Here is a 19,099-nt window from a genome sequence, read left to right on the forward strand (position 1 = left end):
AATAGCTGGGATCCATGGTAGTCTCATCTGGGGGCTTCTGAAGGGGATCATGTGTTCATTGATCTTCCTTAAATCATGTAAAAATCTCCAGGACCCATTAGGCTATTTTATGACAAAGACAGGAGAGTTCCAGGGACTAGTGGAGGGATGGATATGCCCAGCCTCCAAGTATTGATCAATAAGTATGTGGAGTTGGTGTAATTTAGAAGAAGGGAAAGGCCACTGCTCAACCCATATAGGATCCCCTGGTCTCCACTGGATTTTAAATGGGGGGGGGGGGGAGGGCTGGGCAGCGGGTGTTCATTGGAGTACTTTTGTCTGAGTTGCTCAAAGTAAGGGTCATCTCTATAATTGGGATGGCATTCCCTCCCTTCCTCAAACTGTTATTGATATTCTTCTTCATCTAACAAATCATTATAAAAGGTCTTATGGTCAGTAGTGATGAAAGCCTAGGCATTTTCAAGGATATCTTGCCCCAGTAAGTTAGCAGTGAGCCCAGTCACCACGAGAAGGCGGACTTCTCCCTGCCCCCACCTGGGTCAGTCCAAGGGAGCCTTGTGGCAGTCTCCCAGGAGGTGGACTGCCTGCCAACAACCAGTAGGGGAGGGCCGGGCACAAGCTGCCAGGAGGGGGGGGCCCTCCTCCTTTCTCAGGACTGTTCGGTCTGCTCCAGTGTTGATGAGAAGTTTGAATTTTTTATTGCCAATATTTAAAATAATTTTGGGTCTAAGGCTGGGGACCAGAGGGACGGTCCAGTGGGCTTTGATGGTCTCTTTCCCTTTATTTAATGGGGCTGGGGGGAGCCCTGGGAGGAGTTTAAAGGCTTTCCCTGTATGTCAAACTTCAACCGACGCTCCCTAGCCCAAAGAAACCCCTTATTGCATTTAGAGTAGTGGGTGTGAGGGGCATTGGTTGTCCCCCCCAGAGGGTGGGGGAGGCTTTGTGTTGTTGGGGCACTCCTTTTAAAAGTGGCCCTCATCCCCACACCTGAAATGTGTTGATTTTTTTAGGATTTAACTGTAATGTGCAGATTGTAGTGGCCAAATCTCTCTGTTTATTTTCCTGAAGGGTGGCAGCCATGGCCCTAGCCTGATGGGAGATAGTGCCAACATCCTTGGTGGCTACAATCCATCTACTCATGGAGTTGTCCTTGAGACCCGCACAGGTGAGGCAGTGATGGCCATTATCCCTTCCCAGACCAACATTTTAGTAAACTGATCCTGTAATGCCTGTGGGGGAAATTTTCTTTGGAGACTTTTTTTCATGCTATCTATAAATGTAGCCAAGTCCTCAAATGAGTAATACCCATAAGCAGGGGCAGGGGTAGGGTTCAGAGGGTCCCTCATTAAGCCTTTTCCATGCCACCAAGCCCAGTGTCCTGACCTGGTCCGTATACGGGTCAAGGATAGCCGCCTGTTGAGTGCCTGTAGCATATTGATCAGAGGTACCGGAGAGCATCCCAAAAGTTATTGGCACAGGGGGATGTTGACTTTGGTTTTGTTCTGCCTGTGTATGGCACTCATCTTTAAAAAAGGCACACCACTTAATGTATAGGGAACCCAACAAGACAGCCCTGACTATATTTTTCCAATCTTGGGTTGTACAATGTTGATGGGCAAGTCCCTATAACAAGGTCTCAGCCCAAGGAGTTAGGTCCATCCTCCGAGACTGCCTCTTTAAGCTCCTTAAGGTCCTGAGCTTCCCACAGATACCAGGCAGCAGGACGATTGCCTCCAGGATTTAGATTGATGGGAAATAAAAAAGTAGCTTTATTTTCTGGTGGCTTGGCAGCTGGATATGAAGGAGGGGCCAAGGGGGTCCAGAAAGGACTAGTCAATGGAGGAAGTGGGGGAGGTCCCCTGGAAGGCCAAGGAGCACTCCCAAAGGGATCAAGTGAGGGGTTTAAGGATCCACCCTTTTCTGGGGTTTTTAAAGCTGTATCTCCAGGAGGAGTAGCCAGATAAGGCTGTATACTATCTTTTTCTTTTTCATCTGTCTTTTGTTTTTGTTTGGTTGGCCTTGGAGGGAAGCAGCCCTTAAGGGTCGAGATCATAGGCAGGACCCCTAAGGGGGGGTATATGACCCTTTTCCACATGTGCCCGATGAACAAGGGCCTCTACCCTATCCCAAGTGTCCCAATCAAAGAGATTTCCTTCCGGCAGCCATGGCGCCAGCTTAAGAAGGCAATCCCAGGTCTGTTGAACCTGATTATCAGTCAAATCAAGCCCTCTACTCTTCAGGAGTGCCCTAAGAGAATCTAAGGCAGGATTGGATTTAGAGGTAGACTGTCCCATATTATAAAGTCAAGAGAGAAATGTCCATAAAATTAGGGCAATAGCAATCCACAGACACATGAGTACAACATAAACACAAGGACCAAAAAGATAGGTAAAAATGCTGTAGAATTAAGTTCAGATGTAGATCCGTGATGGCCAGACAAGTCTGTGTCCTTAGGGGACAGTTCAATGATATCAAACACGGTGTGGATGGGAGCGGGTCTCCCCAGCAGATTTGCTTTGTCTTCTGTGATGGAGCCCTCACTCAAATGAGGGGGCAATATGACTTGAGTCTCCTCCAGGTCTGCACACACAGTGTGTCCACTAGGGACATATGACCCATTCAGAAATAGAAAAGCCACAGATGCAGCTTGCCAGCAAACCAAAAGTGAAAGGAAAGAGAAAGAGTATGAAAAGATGTTGACAAGCAAGTACAGGTTATAGAAGCAAAATTTAGCACATTAAATATGAAGACTGCCTCATAACTTATGAGGGTACACTCACCCACACATACACACTGATTGACCTCCTCAACAAGAATGCCTCATATGGGGCACCAGTCTGGTGGGTTCCTATAACCCCACATTGGGCGCCAAACTGCTGGGCTCCTCTGGCAGGTAGTAGTGAGGAAGGACCAGGTCCGCTGGTTCCTCCCAAGGGGTTGAGGAGGAGGATGAATGTCAATGGCCAGGAACACACCACCAAGCCAGGAGTTTTGTCAAAGCAGGAACTCACTTTATTGTTACATGCAGTTGCCTATATAGTGTTGAGAATGAGGGAGAGGATTCTAGGATGGGGGGAGAGGTAAGGGCCAGTAGTTATACCACAACTTTTGAAATGATTGGTTCTAAGCATGCGTACGCGGGAATTCCAACTCCTATGCGGAAGTAACAGGCCAGAGGCCATTAGGCATCTTGCTGAACCACAGCTGGCCAGAGGCAGATTGCCAAACGTTAGCCAGGCTCAGGAAGTTCCACTAGGCTTCACGTCTGGGGTCTCAAGGCCTAACACATGCTGGCCAATAACAAAATCAATGAAGTAGATGTCACTGCAGCAGCTTTCCTTGGCAAAGGAGGGAATGGAAAGTAAGCCCATTTCAAATGCTATAGCTCTGTCTCAAAAATTTAAGGCTCACATGATGGACTGTTAAACACTGATAAGGAAGTGACTTCATTCACATTCTCTTAGAGGACAATGACGGACAAATAGATAACTATGCAACAGTTTCCAGCTTAATTCATGAACTGGTTCTTTGCTCTGAAGAATTAAGCTTTTTGAGGTAGGGTCTCACTCTAGCCCACGCTGACCAGAAATTCACTATGGAGTCTCAGGGTGGCCTTGAAGTCGCAGCAATCCACCTACCTCTGCCTCCCGAGTGGTGGGATTAAAGGTGTGCATCACCATGCCTGGCGAAAGCACCACTCTTGCTCATTTCTCTTGGTTTCAATTACTCTTGGTTTCAGCTGGGGCCCTGTTGAAGTGCGATGGGCTGATTCTCTCCTCAGGATCTGCATCCATCTGAAAAAGAAAAGCAAATTCTTCAACAAAGCGTGCAGTCAGCACCAGATAAATGGGAAAACCATTATTATTTTAGAGAGAATTTAATAGGTGTAAACCCTCTTGTAGCCCACGATTGGTGGGAGCTTGATATTGGAGAGCAGGCTTGTTTTTGGATATGGTTCTGACTTTTTTCCTAGCTCCAGCTATGGGTTCTGTTCCACTGAGCACATCAATTAGCCAAATCAAGAGCAATTGGTTTCCTACCATGGCTGTATACTACTATTGCACTTGTGTGAGCATCACGTCAGGTTGTTTGCTGCTGAGTAGTTTAGACCATGAGTTGCTCAGACAGATATTGGTCATTTCCCCCTAGTCGCTCATATAGCACCTTCGGGCACTAGACGAGCTGTCTGAGAACTGACTCTTTCAGATTCAGCCATGTCACTTCATGTTCCATACCACCAGTATATGGTGTCTTTAGCAGTGGGGTCTTACCAATAACCTTTGTGAGTCATCAAGACTATCAGAAATCTTTCTTCTTTTGGGAAATCTTGTAGGTCGTTCTGATCAACAGCTCATTATGGATGTTAATCACATGCTGGTACTGGGAGTTACAGGTCAGCACGAAGGAAAAGAAGGAAGAAAAGAGGAGAGGCAGAGAGAGAAACAGGACACACACACACAGATGAGAGAAAGTGTGCACACAAAGGCCTCTACCACTGCAAACAAACTCCACATCCAAGTGCCACCTTGTGCATCTGGTTTACCTGGGTACTGGGGACTCAAACCTAGGTCCTTAGGATTTGTAGGCAAGCACCTTAACTGCTAAGATCATCTCTCTAGCCCTTGGTTATTTTTTTTTTAACCTTACTGTATTCTATAAGTTTGAGAGTTAAGCACACAGTCACAGAAGCTTTGAGGTACTGGCCAGTTTCACAACAAACACTGACCCTTGTGCAGTTGTCTTTACTTTACATCTGGTTACAGAGGTATTATGAACACAGTCTGTCCTTGAGGTCAGCACGAGGATATGTTGGCACACAACAGGGTGGCCCTGGAGAACCACAATAGCAGTATTTGGTGAATGGTTGTGCATAGAACTAACTTGAAGGCTCATGCTGGCATAGTCCTATAGACCCCCGGTTATTTTTTTTTAAGACAGGGTCTCACTCAGTAGTTCAGGCTGTCTTGAAACTCATTATGTAGCCCAGGTTGGCCTTAAACTCCTCCTGCCTTAGATCTATAGATGGTGAGATTATGGACATGAGCCATCATGCCTGGTTTATTTTGATTTTCTAAATGTAAGGCATCTTGTTAAAGTGTTGGAGAACCAAACTTAACTAGGGCAGCATTCACCTTAGTAGCGGAGCTAAGACTATAAATGTAAATCACAACTCAGTGGAGTAAGTGAACTTGCTTAGATATGCACCAGATGCTTGAAGATGCTAGGGGGCCACAGAAAAGGGTAGAGGGGACAAGAAGATGCTTCACATATCATAACAATTATGTCTAAACATGCTGTAATTACAGATGCCAGTGCCTCAATGTCCAAGTTTATGTGGGTTCTGGGAATCCAAGCTGAGATACTCAGTCTTGTGGAGCAAGCTCTTTAAACACTGCACCATCTCCTCCCCCAGCCTCTCAAATGCTGAGATTAAAGTTGTGAATTGACATGCCCAGCTGACCCTTCCCATCTGAAGAAAAGTTTACTCACTTAAAAAAATATTTTTTATGTTTGTTTATTTATATATTTATAAGAAAGAGCTGGGCGTGATGGCGCATGCTTTTAATCCCAGCACTTGGGAGGCAGAGGTAGAAGGATGGCTGTAAATTTGAGGCCACTCAACTCTTGAGTTACAGGTCTGTCTTGGCTAGGGCCTAGCGTGAGACCCTACCTTGAAAAACCAAAAAAAACAAAAGAAAGAAAGAAAACATTAAAACCAAACCAAAAAAACACCAGAGAGACAGAGGAGAAGAGAGAGACTGAAAGAATGAGCACGCCAGGGCCTCTAGCCACTGCAAATGAACTCCAGACACATGTGCAACTATGTGCATCTGGCTTACATGGGTCCTGGGGAATTGAACCTGAGTCCTTTGGCTTTGCAGGCTAGCACCTTCAGCCCAGAATTTTTTTTTTAATTAGTTTTTTTCCACGTTGGGTCTCACTCTTCCTCAGGCTGACCTGGATCTCAGTAGTCCCAGTATGATCTTGAACTCACAGTGACTTTCCTACCTCTGCCTCATGGGTGCTGGGATTAAAGGTGTGCGCCACCACACCTGGCTGAGACAAAAATCCTTAAAAATAAAAGGACTCTGCCCAGCGTGGTGGCGCATGGTTTTAATGCCAACACGAGGGAGGCAGAGGTAGTACGATCACTGTGAGTTCGAGGCCAGCCTGAGACTACGTAGTGAATTCCAGGTCAGCCTGGGCTAGAGTGAACCCATACCTCAAAAAACCAAAATAAAATAAATTAAAACCCCACAAAAACAAACAGAAGTATTGTTAATGTTGTGTCTGGGATCCAAGCAGATAGGAAAGGGTAGAGCTCTCTCGCACATGTCCGTTTCTCTCCTTTCTTGGGTTCTCTCCTCTGCCCACCACCACATAATGACACTAACGCCATTTTTTTATTCTGAGTCTCCAAGTCGCAGCGTGGGAACAAGGCTCTTTGCCAAGCGAAGAAGCTTTTTTCTCAGTACTGGGTGGTAATCTGCATCAGAGATAATCAGGTTTTCAGCTCACTGACCGTCACTTTTAGGAACGGGTTCCTTTGCCTCCAAGACCCGCCTCCCGCTCTTTCTCTCAGGGTCCTTTGCCCCACAGGACTTTGCCCTTCCTTAAGCTGCTGATCACTCTGTGACCCGACAGTCTGGCAGAGGCCCGCGGCGAGAGTCCCCCTTTCGGTAGGGACCGCTGAGGTGTCTCCGAAAGACAAGGGTTCCCGGCGCGCGCCGCACCTTGAAGGCCCATCGGGCGCCGCCGGGTGGGGTCGCCTTAAGGACAGAGCCACCGACGCCAAGCTGGGGCTGCCGGAGCCGAGCCGGGAACGGCATTCGCCGGGGCGCAGGCGCCAGCCGGAGCGCTTGGGGGATGGGACCGCGGGAACCCGGAAACGCCTGGTTCGCACCGAGGTGGCACCCGCGGGAGCTGGCGGCGCCGCGGGTCAGGGGTCGCGGCGGGCTCGGCAGCCTGGGGTGTCCCGCGTTTTCGCTGGGTCCTGGACCCCGGGACGAGCAGCTGGCCGAGCGGCGCAGGAGGTGAGTGCGGAGCGCTCGCGGGGAGGAGCGGGTTCCGAGGCCCGGGGCTGCGAGGACGGCGGGCTCCGCTCCCGGCTCGGGTGGAGGTGGTCGTGCGTACGGCCGGGCGACCGGCTGGGCCGGTTAAGCTGGAGCGGGAGCAGATCGATCAAGGGACGCCTTGTTACTCCGGCCCCCGACGTGTGGAATGTGAGGGTGGAGGAGGAAAAGGTCGGGGCGAGAGGGGTGTGGCCGGGTGGGACTGGCCTGTGCCCGGGAGCGTGAGGCGTGCCCAGGAAGTGCCTGGGCCGATTTGGCGGCCGCTCTGTCGTCGTGTGGCCGTCGCTGGAGCTCCCGCTCTGCGTGTCACCCTGCGGTGGGGACGGATGCGCCCGGCGAGGCCGTGTCCTCCCGAAGCTACAGGGACTTCAAGAAATGGAAAAGGCCCCTCTGGTAAGGCAGGGGTGGTCTAAGGTGGTGTGAGATTCCATCAGAATAGTGATTTGTGTGTGTGTGTGTGGTATTGACGGAGGGTCCTGAGCACTGAGGAATGGAGGATTTCTATGAACGCCGTTGTTTAAACCTACTAAACTATCCCTCTCAGTTCAGGAAGGCTGGTCGAAATGAGCTAAAAATATTAATTAAATGTAATATAATAAGCCTTACGTTAGCCCGAATCATATGCAATATTTGAAAATGGTACCAGGCTTAAGTCTGTGAAATTATGTTGGGTACTGTTTCTCCACGTGGTGGTCGTACTTACTCGCATTGGTAAACTCAAATTGTTTCCTGGAATGACTTCTATATTTACATTTCTGATCTTTCTTTCCTTTATTTCCCTTGTCTCTGCTAAGCAGGCTCTTCTGTTTTCCCTCTTCCAAACTGCAATTACAGCTTTCAGCCTGTCTGCCACTCTGGTCCATAATTGCTTGCTTACTTATTTATTTATTTATTTCGGATGTGTTGTTCCTTTGCAGCAGCAAGAGACCCTGGTGTGCCTATATTCTCTTTCTCTACCTCTCTCATATATATATACATACACACACTCCTTCTCTCTCTATACATATACACATAAATTTTTAATTAATTTTTTATTAACAACTTCCATGATTATAAAAAATATCCCTTGGTAATACTCTGTCTCCCCCCACTTTCCCCTTTGAAACTCCATTTTCCATCATATCCCCTCCCCCTCTCAATCAGTCTTTCTTTTATTTTGATGTCATGATCTTTTACCTCCTATTATGATGGTCTTGTGTAGGTAGTGTCAGGCACTGTGAGGTCATGGATATCCAGGCCATTTTGTGTCTGGAGAAGCATATTGTAAGGAGTCCTACCCTTCCTTTGGCTCTTACATTCTTTCCACCACCTCTTCCTATATATAAATTTTTAAAGGTACTTTATCCAACATATTGTATTTAAATTTTTTAAATTATTGACAAATTTCATAATTATAGACAATAAACAATGATAATTTCCCCCTCAACATTCCCCTTCACAACTCCACTGTCCACCATACCCCTCCCCCTCTCCATCAGTCTCTCTCTTATTTGGATGTCATCATCTTTTCCTCCTGTTATACTGGTCTTGTGTCAGGCACTGTGAGGTCATGGACATCCAGGCCACTTTGTGTCTGGAAGCATGCATTGTAAGGAGCGGTACCTTTCCTTTGGTTCTTACATTCTTCCCGCCACCTCTTCCACAATGGACCCTGAGACTTGGAAGGTGTGATAGAGATATTTCAGTGCAGAGCACTCCTCTGTTACTTCTTCTCAACACTATGGTGCCCTCTGAGTCACACAGAGGTCTTCACCATCTGAAAAGAGAAGCTTCTCTAACCAAAAGTGAGAGTAGCATTAATATATGGGTGTAAACATTAAGAGAAGTGCTTACTGGGCAGGGAGAGCACACATTTAGCCAAACACCAGCAGGCATTTCACCGCTAAGGCTCATGACCTCCCCTGCCATAGGCTTTTGAGTGGGTTTTAGTACCAAGCAGTGTCCACTGTTGTTTATCTCCACTGATGACTTTTCTCTCTCCCATGGAGTTGCATGCAGCATAGCTTTTTTCAGCTTTCTGTCAGCTGGTCTATAGGGAGGAAGTTTTCAGCTCAGCTCCAGCAAGATTTCTCACTGACCTTGCAGCCCAAGTAGGTGGCGTCTTCAGCAATAGGGTCTTGCCATCTATTCCTGGTGGGAATCCAAGAACCTTGGCGATGGCCTTTACTGTTTTGGGAGCAGCAGGGGCCTCCCTGGCTTAAAGCTGTTTTATTTACAGTTATTAGAAAACATTTCAAGATATCCAGTTTTGTCCTGCATCTTTTCTGTATAGTAAGAAATATCTAAGAACATGTCAACCTGAACCCTAAATGCATCAGAGCACTTCAGAAAGACTGAGTTCACAGAGAGATCATTCTCTTCTGAGGGTTTACATATTCTGAGTTTTTCCTTTGGTAAATTCAGCGCAGAGTAAATGCCCAGTATGTTAAAGGAGATCAAGGAACTGTCTGATTGTCAACACATTAGTTAGACAAAAAAAATTTTGGGGGGTGGTTTTCGAGGTAGTGTCTTGCTGCAGTACATACGGCTGACCTGGAATTCACTCTGGTCTCAAGGTCTCAAACTCATGGCAATCTTCCTACCTCTGCCTTCCAAGTGCTGGGATTAAAGACAAGCTCCACCATGCCTGGCAAAATTATTGTTTTTTTGATTGCAGAAAAAAAACACTTAATAAAATTCAAACTTACAGCTTTTAGAACACTAGAAATAGATGCTCTCATATATTTTCTTCCTATCTGTCTCCTTAAGTGATAATTCATAAAATTTATGAGTACTATTATAAGGTTTTATATACAGCATGGAGTGTAGTAGTGGGGACGCAGTTGCCTGGGAAGACCTAGGAAACATAACTGACAGGCAACCTGTAGTTTGAGTCTAGTCTAAGATATTTAGGTGTTCTAACACCACTTTTTTTTTTTTTTCAAGGTAGGGTCTCACTGTAGTCCAGCTGACCTGGAATTCACTATGTACTCTCAGGGTGGCCTTGAACTCACACCTCCTACCTCTGCCTCCCCAGTGTGGGATTAAAGATATGCACCATCACACCCAGCTTGAAAGAGTTTTTTTTTTAAAGACAAATATTTGTTCAAAAAATGCTTGAAGGGTTGTGTTTGAGATAGGTGGAGTTTATGACAGGAAATTTAGACTAGGACTCAGTAATAAGAGGCTGTATCCTCTGTTTGATAAGGAGTCAGTTGAACTTTACAAGCAAGGAAGGGGATGTGACCAAGTCTACATTTTATTAGGACATGTGCTATATTGTGGTAGGTTAGAGTTGAAAGAGTTTGAATGAAGCCTGTCCCTGTCAGTTAGCAGGCAGAATGAGGAGGGATTAGCAGTAAATACTGAATAAGCATTATTAACATAATTCTTATTCTACAGTTTAAGCGCGGAAGACCATAGTGTAAAACTATAGTTTTTTTTGGGGGGGGGGAAGAGGTTGCAATTTCATGTATAGAAAGTGGTGATTAAAAAAGAGAAAGGGTGGGACTGGAGAGATGGCTTAGCAGTTAAGTGCTTGCCTGTGAAGCCTAAGGACCCTGGTTCGAGGCTGGATTCCTTAGGACCCGCGTTAGCCAGATGCACCAGGGGCGCACGTGTCTGGAGTTCGTTTGCAGTGGCTGGAGGCCCTGATGCACCCATTCTCTCTCTCTCTCTGCCTCTTTCTCTCTCTGTCTGTTGCTCTCAAATAAATAAATAAAAATTTAAAAAAAGCAAGGGAGCTGGAGAGATGGCTCAATGGGTAAAGGCACTTGATAGCAAGCCTGATGCTCCAGTTCAATTCTCTAGTACCTACATAATATGAGACATACAAAATGGTGCATGCATGTGAAGTTTGTTTGCAGTGGAGGCCCTGGTGCACCTATACTCACTCTGAAATAAATAAATAAAACAATTAAAAGATTTAAAAAAGTAAATAAAAAGAGGTGCTGGAGGGATGGCTTAGCAGTTAAGGCACTTGCCTGCAAAGTCAACGGACCCAGGTTCAGTTCTCCAGGACCCATGTAAGCCAGATACACAAGATGGTGCATGTGTCTGGAGTTCATTTACAGTGGCTGGAGGGCTTGGCATACCCATTCTCTCTCTCTCTCTCTCTCTCTCTCTCTCTCTCTCTCTGTCTCTCAAATAAATAAATAAAAATGAAAAATATTTTAAAAAATAAAAAGAGGAAGGCTGGGTGTGGTGGCACATGCCTTTAATACCAGTACTCCAGGAGGCAGAGTTTGGAGGATTGCCTTGGGTTTGAGGCCACTCTCCTGAGACTACATAGTGCATTCCAGGTTAATCTGGGCTAGAGCAAGACTCTACCTCAAAATAAATAAATAAATAAATAAATAAAATAAAATAAAATAAAATAAAATAAAATAAAATAAAATAAAATAAAATGAAACAAAAATAATAAGAAAGGCTGGAGAGATGTTTCAGTTGTTAAGAGCTAAGAGGGCCTGAGAGACCACTGGACTTTGATTTTCCAGGACTTGCATAAACAGCTGTGCATGGCCATGTGGGTCTATAACCCCCTTCACTCTGTAGTCTCAGGGTAGCCTCAAACTCACTGTGATCCTCCTATCTCTGCCTCCTGAGTGCTGGGATTAAAAGTATATGCCACCACGCGCCCCCCCCCTCCCCCAGTCTTGAAGGGAAGCAGACACCCAAGAATCATTGGAACTCAAGAAAAAATAGCAAGCCTTGGGTCCAGTAAGAGACTCCAGCTCAAATAAGAACAGGTGAATGAGTAATAGCACTGAACATTCTGCTCTGTCCACAACAGGCTAATGCACCATGCTGGTTGCGATCAACCATACACACAGGCACACATTACAGTCCAAGACAAAAAAGAAAGATAGAGCTAGGCGTGGTGGTGCATGCCTTTAATCCCAGCACTTGGGAGGCAGAGGTAGGATGATCACTGTGAGTTCAAGGTCACCCTGAGACTCCATAGTGAATTCCAGGTCAGCCTGGGCTAGAGTGAGACCCTACTTCTGGGGGCAGGGGAGGGAATATATCTGTATATATATATTTTATTTATTTATTTTTTTTTGAGAGTGAGGGATTGAAAGAGGTAGATAGAATGGGCATCCCAGGGCCTGTAGCCACTGCAAATGAACTCCAGATACATGCACCCTTTGTGCATCTGGCTTACATAGGTTCTGAGGAATCAAACCTAGGTCCTTAGGCTTTGTAGGCAAACTCCTTAACCCCTAAGCCATCTCTCCAGCCCTGGATGTTGATTCTTGCCTTCCACTTCGTGTGATCCACCTCAGGGTCTCTTGTTTACTGTTCCATTTGCCTGGTTTGCTGGTCCATAAGCTTCGAGCATATTCTCCTGTCTTTGGTTCCCTTCTTGCCCTAGGCATGCTGGGATTACAGATACTAGTTTACAGGGTCAAACTGTGCGTGGGTTCTGAGAATCAGCTACTCAGCTTTACACACACAGCAAGTGCTGAGCCACAGAACCATCCCCCTAGCCCTCTTCTGATTTTTGAAACAGGGTAGCATGCAGCTCAGGCTAGTCTTGAACTTACTCTATAGCTTAGGCAGACATTGAACTCCTTTTAACTCTCCTATGTTCACCTCCCTAGTGCTATGATTTCAGGCATCTGCCACTAAGCCTGGCTCCAGGATTCTTAATTTCACTGAACATAGAAAGAGTACCTTAATGTCTCTATTTTTGCCTCTTGTTCCTTTCAGTTTGTTTTACTGTCGTATCAGATTATACGCTTAGACTATTTCATTTATTCTGTTTTACTGTTGAATTGTTTGAATGTTTTTTCCTTTCTGGAGGCTCAGCTCCATGAAGAAGCAGATTGTTTGATGAGTAACTGTGTCCCCGGTGCTGATGACACCATCCTACCATACTACATGTGCCTGACAAATGTGAAGCTGATTGCAATTGGGAGAGTTGAGTGTTTGTATTTTTTACTTCTAGTCTTCTTAGTTTTGAATTTTTCATAATGTTTGGTGCCTTGGCCCTTCCTGTTTTTCACATTATTTTCTCTTTTTTGTTGAATGCCTTTTACTCTTTCATTTAGTAGTGAAAAATGGCCACAGGGAAAATTGTAGAGCAGAATGGAATTTCATGGGGATGGGTAGGAGTGTGTAGGGCTGCTTGCCACCACCTACTGGAAGGGGATTTCAGTGCTATACTTACTAGGTCATTTTGTTGTCCAAACCACTGACTTTCTGTTGAGCATCAATAAGTTTTTTTTTTTTTTTTTGAGACAGGGTCTCCCTCTAAGCCCAGGCTGACCTGGAATTCACTGTGTAGTATCAGGCTGGTCTTGAACTCAAAGTGACCTTCCTACCTCTTCATCCACAGTGCTGGGATTAAAGGCGTGTGCCACCATGCCTGGCAATGAACAAGCTTTTAATCTATAAATTGGATTTCAAGTAGGTTTTGTATTTGTATAGTTGAGGAAATATTTGAATAGTGTTGATTTTACTTGAATGTAATAATGAAAATTCTGTAGTTTATGAAAAAACAAGTTAAAAATTAACAGCCCTGTAACTTACATACAGGTGACATTGTCTTGTGGAAACAGACACTTAACTCCTTGAGGAAGAAAGGGAAGGAGAAACAATGAAAAGTTTACTTTAGAATATAATAGGAGCTTGTAGGCAGGAAAAAACTGGTTGAAGATGTGGCTTAGCTAGCATGTCCACAGGTCTGGGTTTTGTTCACCACACAACAAAAGCAAGTAAGCAAACCAAGATTTTTTTTTTTTCCTAGCCCAGGCTGACCTGGAATTCACCATGTAGTCTCAGGGTGGCCTCAAGCTCACAGCAATCCTCCTTGTTCTGCTTCCCTCCCAAATGCTGGGATTAAGGGCATGTGCCACCATGCCCAGCTCATTCAACCAAGATTTTTCTTCTTTTCATCAGGGCTGGGGATTGAACCCAGGAGTCTTGTACATGCTAGGCAAGCACTACACCAATGTGCCACATTACCATCTGTAAGAGTTTTTTCTTTAAAAAAAACAAACAAAAAACTTTTATTTACTTATTTGTGTGTGAGCACATGTCTTGGCATATGAATAAAGGTCAGAGGACAGTATTGAGTTGTCTGTGCTCTCTACCTTCTTTGAGACCAGGTCTCTCGTCACTGTAAATGAATAGCCAGACTACAAAGGAACATCTGACTTATGAGTTTCAGATTCTCCTGGCCTCACTGCCCATTGTCATAGGCATGGTGGCATCACAGATGCATGCATCAGTTTGCATCTGGTTTTCCATCTATTTTACATGGGTGCTGGACCTGAGCCAGCAGGCTTTTCAAACAAGTGCCTTTAACCACTGAACCATCTCTCTAGCCCCCCAGTTTAGCTTTTTGTAAGTACTTAAGAGTGTAGCAGCACCTGTGGTGGTGACACAAGGAGAAGTAGGATTGTTGCAAGTTTGACACAGCCTGGTCTATAAAGTGAGACCTTGTCTTAAAACAACAATAGAAAAATAAGGGCTGGAGAGATGGCTTAGCGGTTAAGCGCTGGCCTGTGAAGCTTAAGGACCCCGGTTTGAGGCTCGACTCCCCAGGACCCACGTTAGCCAGATGCACAAGGGGGTGCACGCGTTTGGAATTCGTTTGCAGTGGCTGGGGGCCCTGGCGTGCCCATTCTCTCTCTCTCTCTCTCTGCCACTTTCCCTGTCTGTCGCTCTCAAATAAATAAATAAAAATAACAAAAAAAAAAAGAAAAATAAGCAACAAAAAGAGTGAACTAATTTAATGAAATTTATTATTCTGGTTATAGAATCAATATTGATCATATCAATAGTGTAAATTATGCCACCTCTTTCTTTCTTTTTCTTTTTTTTTTTCATTTTAGCGGTAGGGTCTCACTCTAGCCTAGGCTGACCTGGAATTCAGTATGTAGTCTCAGGCTGGCCTTGAACTCAAGGCAATGCTCCTGCCTCTGCCTCCCGAGTACAGTGATTAAAGGCATGTGCCACTACATATGGCTCACCTTTTTGTTTTTTATAAAATGAAGTTGGTGGCTAGAGGGGTGGCACAACAGTTCAAGGCACTTGCTTGTGAAGCCTGATGGCATGTATTTAATTCCATGGTACCTACGTAAAGCCAAGTGCACAAAATGGTACATGCATTTGGAGTTTGTTTGTAGGGTCTCACTGTAGTTCAGGCTGACCTAGAATTAACTATGTAGTCTCAGGGTGGCCTTGAACTCACAGTGATCCTCTACCTCTGCCTCCCAAGTGCTGGGATTAAAGGCCTGCGCCACCACGCCCAGCTTGGCTTTTGGCTTTTTGAGTTAATATCTTGCTGTGTAGCCCAGTCAGGCCTCACATATATAATCCTCCTGCCTCGGCCTCCTGAGTGTTAGGATTACACAGGTATGCTACCAGGTCTGACTTCATGAGTATTTTAATATTTTATTTATTGGGGAGGGGGGGAGAGAATGGGCATGCCAGGCCTTCAGCCACTCCAAATGAACTCCAGATACATGTGCCACTATGTACATCTGGCTTACGTGGGTTCTGGGAAATTGAGCCTGGGTCCTTAGGCTTTGCAGGCAAGTGCCCTTGATTTGTATTTTAAAACATGGAGTAAACATTGAACTTCATGACTTTTAATGGCTGGGGAGTTGTAACAACAAAGCACAGATACTTTCTCTATGGAATGATAGGCTTTATCCCCAGACCTAATGAGCATACTGATTACACAGTAGTAAAGCACTGGATGTCAGTCTAGCCAACTGATTGTCAAATTTGTCTATCAGGACTTTGAAAAGGGGAGTAGAGATCATTATTGTGTGATTTTTGAGTATTTAAACACTTAATGTATGTCCTTAATGCAATAATGAATATATGCATATATATATAGCTAATGTCTTAGTAATCCTGATGAACTTGGAGGAGGGTGGTAATAGTGGTATACATTAATGAAATATATGCATTATGTGATGTGTGCGTGTGTGCATGCGCATCTGTGTGATAGGATGGTAAGGCCCAAAGCAGGGCAAAATAGACTCAAGAATATGAGAGGTGCCTATGTTTGCAGTTTCTCCTGTCATAGGAAAAGCTTCAACCCACCTGAGAAAGTATCCACCATAGTGAGAAGGTATTTAGTTTTTTTGTGAGGAGGCATGTGAGTAAAATCTATCTGCCAGTCCCCCCCCAACTCCCCCCCCCCCCAGGAAGTGAGCCCCTGTGTTGGTGGGGCTTGAAAGAGGGAGGGAACGGATTCCCCCTTGTGGAAAAGCCTTGGTGCAGAGTGAGCAAGCCTGAGTCACAGAGGTGAGGAGAGGCAAGGGTGGAAAAGGAGCGGGGTCAGGAGTCTTTGTAGAAGGGCAGGCTCCCACATGACACAGGTTATGTAGGTGGGTCAGGATGGTAGTAGCTTGGAGATCAGGCAAGCAGTAGAGGTCCCCCAGGAGTAGCCAGCCTTGTGGTCCTGGGTGGCTCCGAGTTTTGTTAGAATTGGTGTGTATAAAGGAGTGAGAGAGGTAGGGGCAAGGAAGAAGGCTGAAGCTTAGTGCATGCTGTGGAGGCTGGATTCCCTGGCGACTCTGTCTGCAAAAGAGTTTCCCTTGGCCACAGGTGAGGTTAGGTGGTGTCCCCTACAGTAATGACAGCCGCCTTTGTTGGAAGATAGGAGGCATGGAGCAGTTTAAGGATAAGGGGTCCGTTAGTAACGGGGGTTCCTTTATCTGAGAGGAAGCCTCTCTCCTTACAGATAGCAGCATGCCTATGTAGAATATGGAAGGCATATTTAGAATCAGTATAGATATTAACTGTTTTGTCTTATGCCAAGGTTAGATCTCTAGTGAGAGCTATCAGCTCAGTCTTTTGGGGTGTACTCCCCTTAGGCAATGGGCCAGTCTCTATTATGTGGTCAGCTGAGACAATAGCATACCCTGCCTGCTATTTAAGAGCCCCGTGAGGAGCTGCTGTCTATATACCAGGTGTGATCAGGGTTGGGGAGAGGAGATAGATAGATTCTAGGATTATGATAGGTGAGTTCCTCTAGGGTCTCTAAGCAGCAGTGTGTAAGGTGTTTTGGTAGAGGCAGGAGGGTAGCGGGGTTAAGTGGGGGGGGGCAAGAGTCAAGTGTGATGTAAGGGTTATCAAGGAAAGTGATGTGAAAGAGTTGAATTTTAGATGGGGTCAGAGTAGACAGACAAGAGTTGGAGAGTAGATCTTTAAGTCTGTGGGGAGGGGGAAGACAGTGAGTTGTTGTCCAGAAGTGAATTTTATGCCTCTTGGGCCAGAAGAGCAGCTGCAACAAGACCATGTAGGCATGGTTGCCAGCCCTGGACAGAGGTTTCTAGTTGTTTAGAGAGAGAGGCTACGGGGGCGAAGGATGGGCCTTTCATTTGGCCCAGAACTCCCACTGCCATACCCCCTTTTTCTGTGGAATAAAGAAGAAAAGGCTGTTGGAAGTCTGGAAGTGCAAGGGCTGGAGCTTCCAAAAGGTCATTGCGCAGGCAGAAGTAGGCAGCATCTGTCTCTGACTTGGGTTCATGAGGGCTTCCCTTGTCATAAAGGGCCTTTGCCAGAAGGGGAAAGTTTGGAATCCACATTCTAAGAAACCCAGCAAAGCCAAGAAAGGAGAGAATTTCTTCCTTAGAAGTAGGCGGGGAGAAAGTGAAGATGTTTGCAGTCTAGGGTGAGTTGTTGTGAGGTGGGGGTGAGGAGAAAGCCCAGGTACCTCACTTGGGTTAAAGAAAGTTGAGCTATTTTGGGGAAAACTCGATATCCCTTAGATCTGATAAAGTTAAGAAGTTTGTTAGTATGTAGTCTAGATAGAGGATGAGCAGAGCAGAAAATCATCTATATATTGTAAAAGTATTATGGGCAACAGATTGAGGGACAAAAGGTCAGTGGAGAGAGCTTGATCGAATAGGTGGGGGCTGTCTCTAAAACCCTGGGGAAGAACAGTCCAGGAGAGTTGAGAGACAGTATGAGAGTATCGGGCTTCCCCCCAGGTGAAAGCTCAACAATTGTAGGAATCAGGGTGGAGGGGCATGGAGAAGAGGGCATCTTTGAGGTCAAGGACTAAAAAATGAGTACTGGAGGAGGGGATGTGAGAGAGGAGAGTATAGGGGTTGGGGACAATGAATGGGCATAACAGCAGCATTGACTTGGACTATGAGTTAGGTCCCATCAGGTTTAATAACAAGCAGGATCGGAGTTTTGCAAGGGGAATGAGTGGGGCAAAGAAGTCCAGCTTGGAGCAGGAGAGAAATAATAGATTTGAGACCCTGGCGATGTTTTAGTGAGATTGGTATTGAGGGCAGCAGGGAAAGGATATGGGGTCTTTTGAGTCTGATGAGGATAGGCATATGATGAGAGGCTAGTGCCATCAGGGAAGTGTCCCACACCCTGGGATTAACTTCACTGGCAGGGAGAGGGAAACCTGAATCCTTTGTAAAGGAGGGGGTTGGCATGAGGAGGAAGACAGTGTGGGTGGTAAGTCAGAGAGTTTTTGCATAAGATCTCTACCCAGGAGAGGAACAGGACAAGAGGGTATTATGAGAAATTTATGGTAGAGGGGAGTATCCCATACTACACAGGTTAAGGGGGTAGTGATGCATGGGGATTGGGATAGGCTCTCAATATCTGACAAGGAGATCTGCGAGGGAAAAGTCTTACCAGAGTACATTGGCAGGATTTACCAACTGGCCTCTGTATTGGTCAGGCCTTCCTGCCAGCTGGACTCCTCCATTGTAATATGGAGTGAGTTGGTGGGGGTTGAGGTCCCAGGGCACCGTTAATCTTCGGCTGCAAGGCCCAGAAGATCAGCAATTGACTCTTGTGGGGGACAAGGGGAAGGGGCTGGCCTGTCTTGTCGAGGCAAAGGACAGTCAACCTTCCAGTGTCCGGCAAGTCTGCAGTGAGGTCATGGCCCTGGCAGCGGGCGTGGCCTGTGGCAGGTTTTTGCCCAGTGGCTGGTGTGGCTGCGCTTGAAGCAGGGTGTTGGTGGTGAGCATTGTGGCCCCCCATCGCCTTCTTTGTAGGAAGCCTTAAGGCCCCAGCCAGGAACTGGGACTGCTGCCTGTCTCTGGCCACTCAGT

General features: G+C 46.0%; 1 protein-coding gene across 4 annotated transcripts in view; it reads left to right on the top strand.

The window, feature by feature from the left end:
* Positions 1–6,891: 6,891 nt before the first annotated feature.
* Positions 6,892–19,099, top strand: part of Slc35a3 (solute carrier family 35 member A3) — a 78,218-nt gene continuing 66,010 nt past the window's right edge. For 3 of the 4 annotated variants that reach the window (XM_045137958.1, XM_045137959.1, XR_006634260.1), the window contains exon 1: positions 7,339–7,466. In XM_045137958.1, coding sequence (XP_044993893.1) covers positions 7,449–7,466 — 18 coding nt within the window. In that variant the 5' untranslated portion in view covers positions 7,339–7,448. Of the gene's footprint in view, positions 7,035–7,338; positions 7,467–19,099 lie in introns of those variants that run through there. The other variant, XM_004663949.2, reaches the window with a different exon arrangement.

The sequence above is a fragment of the Jaculus jaculus genome, chromosome 19, assembly GCF_020740685.1.
Source record: "Jaculus jaculus isolate mJacJac1 chromosome 19, mJacJac1.mat.Y.cur, whole genome shotgun sequence".
In the NCBI taxonomy this organism is placed as follows: domain Eukaryota; kingdom Metazoa; phylum Chordata; class Mammalia; order Rodentia; family Dipodidae; genus Jaculus; species Jaculus jaculus.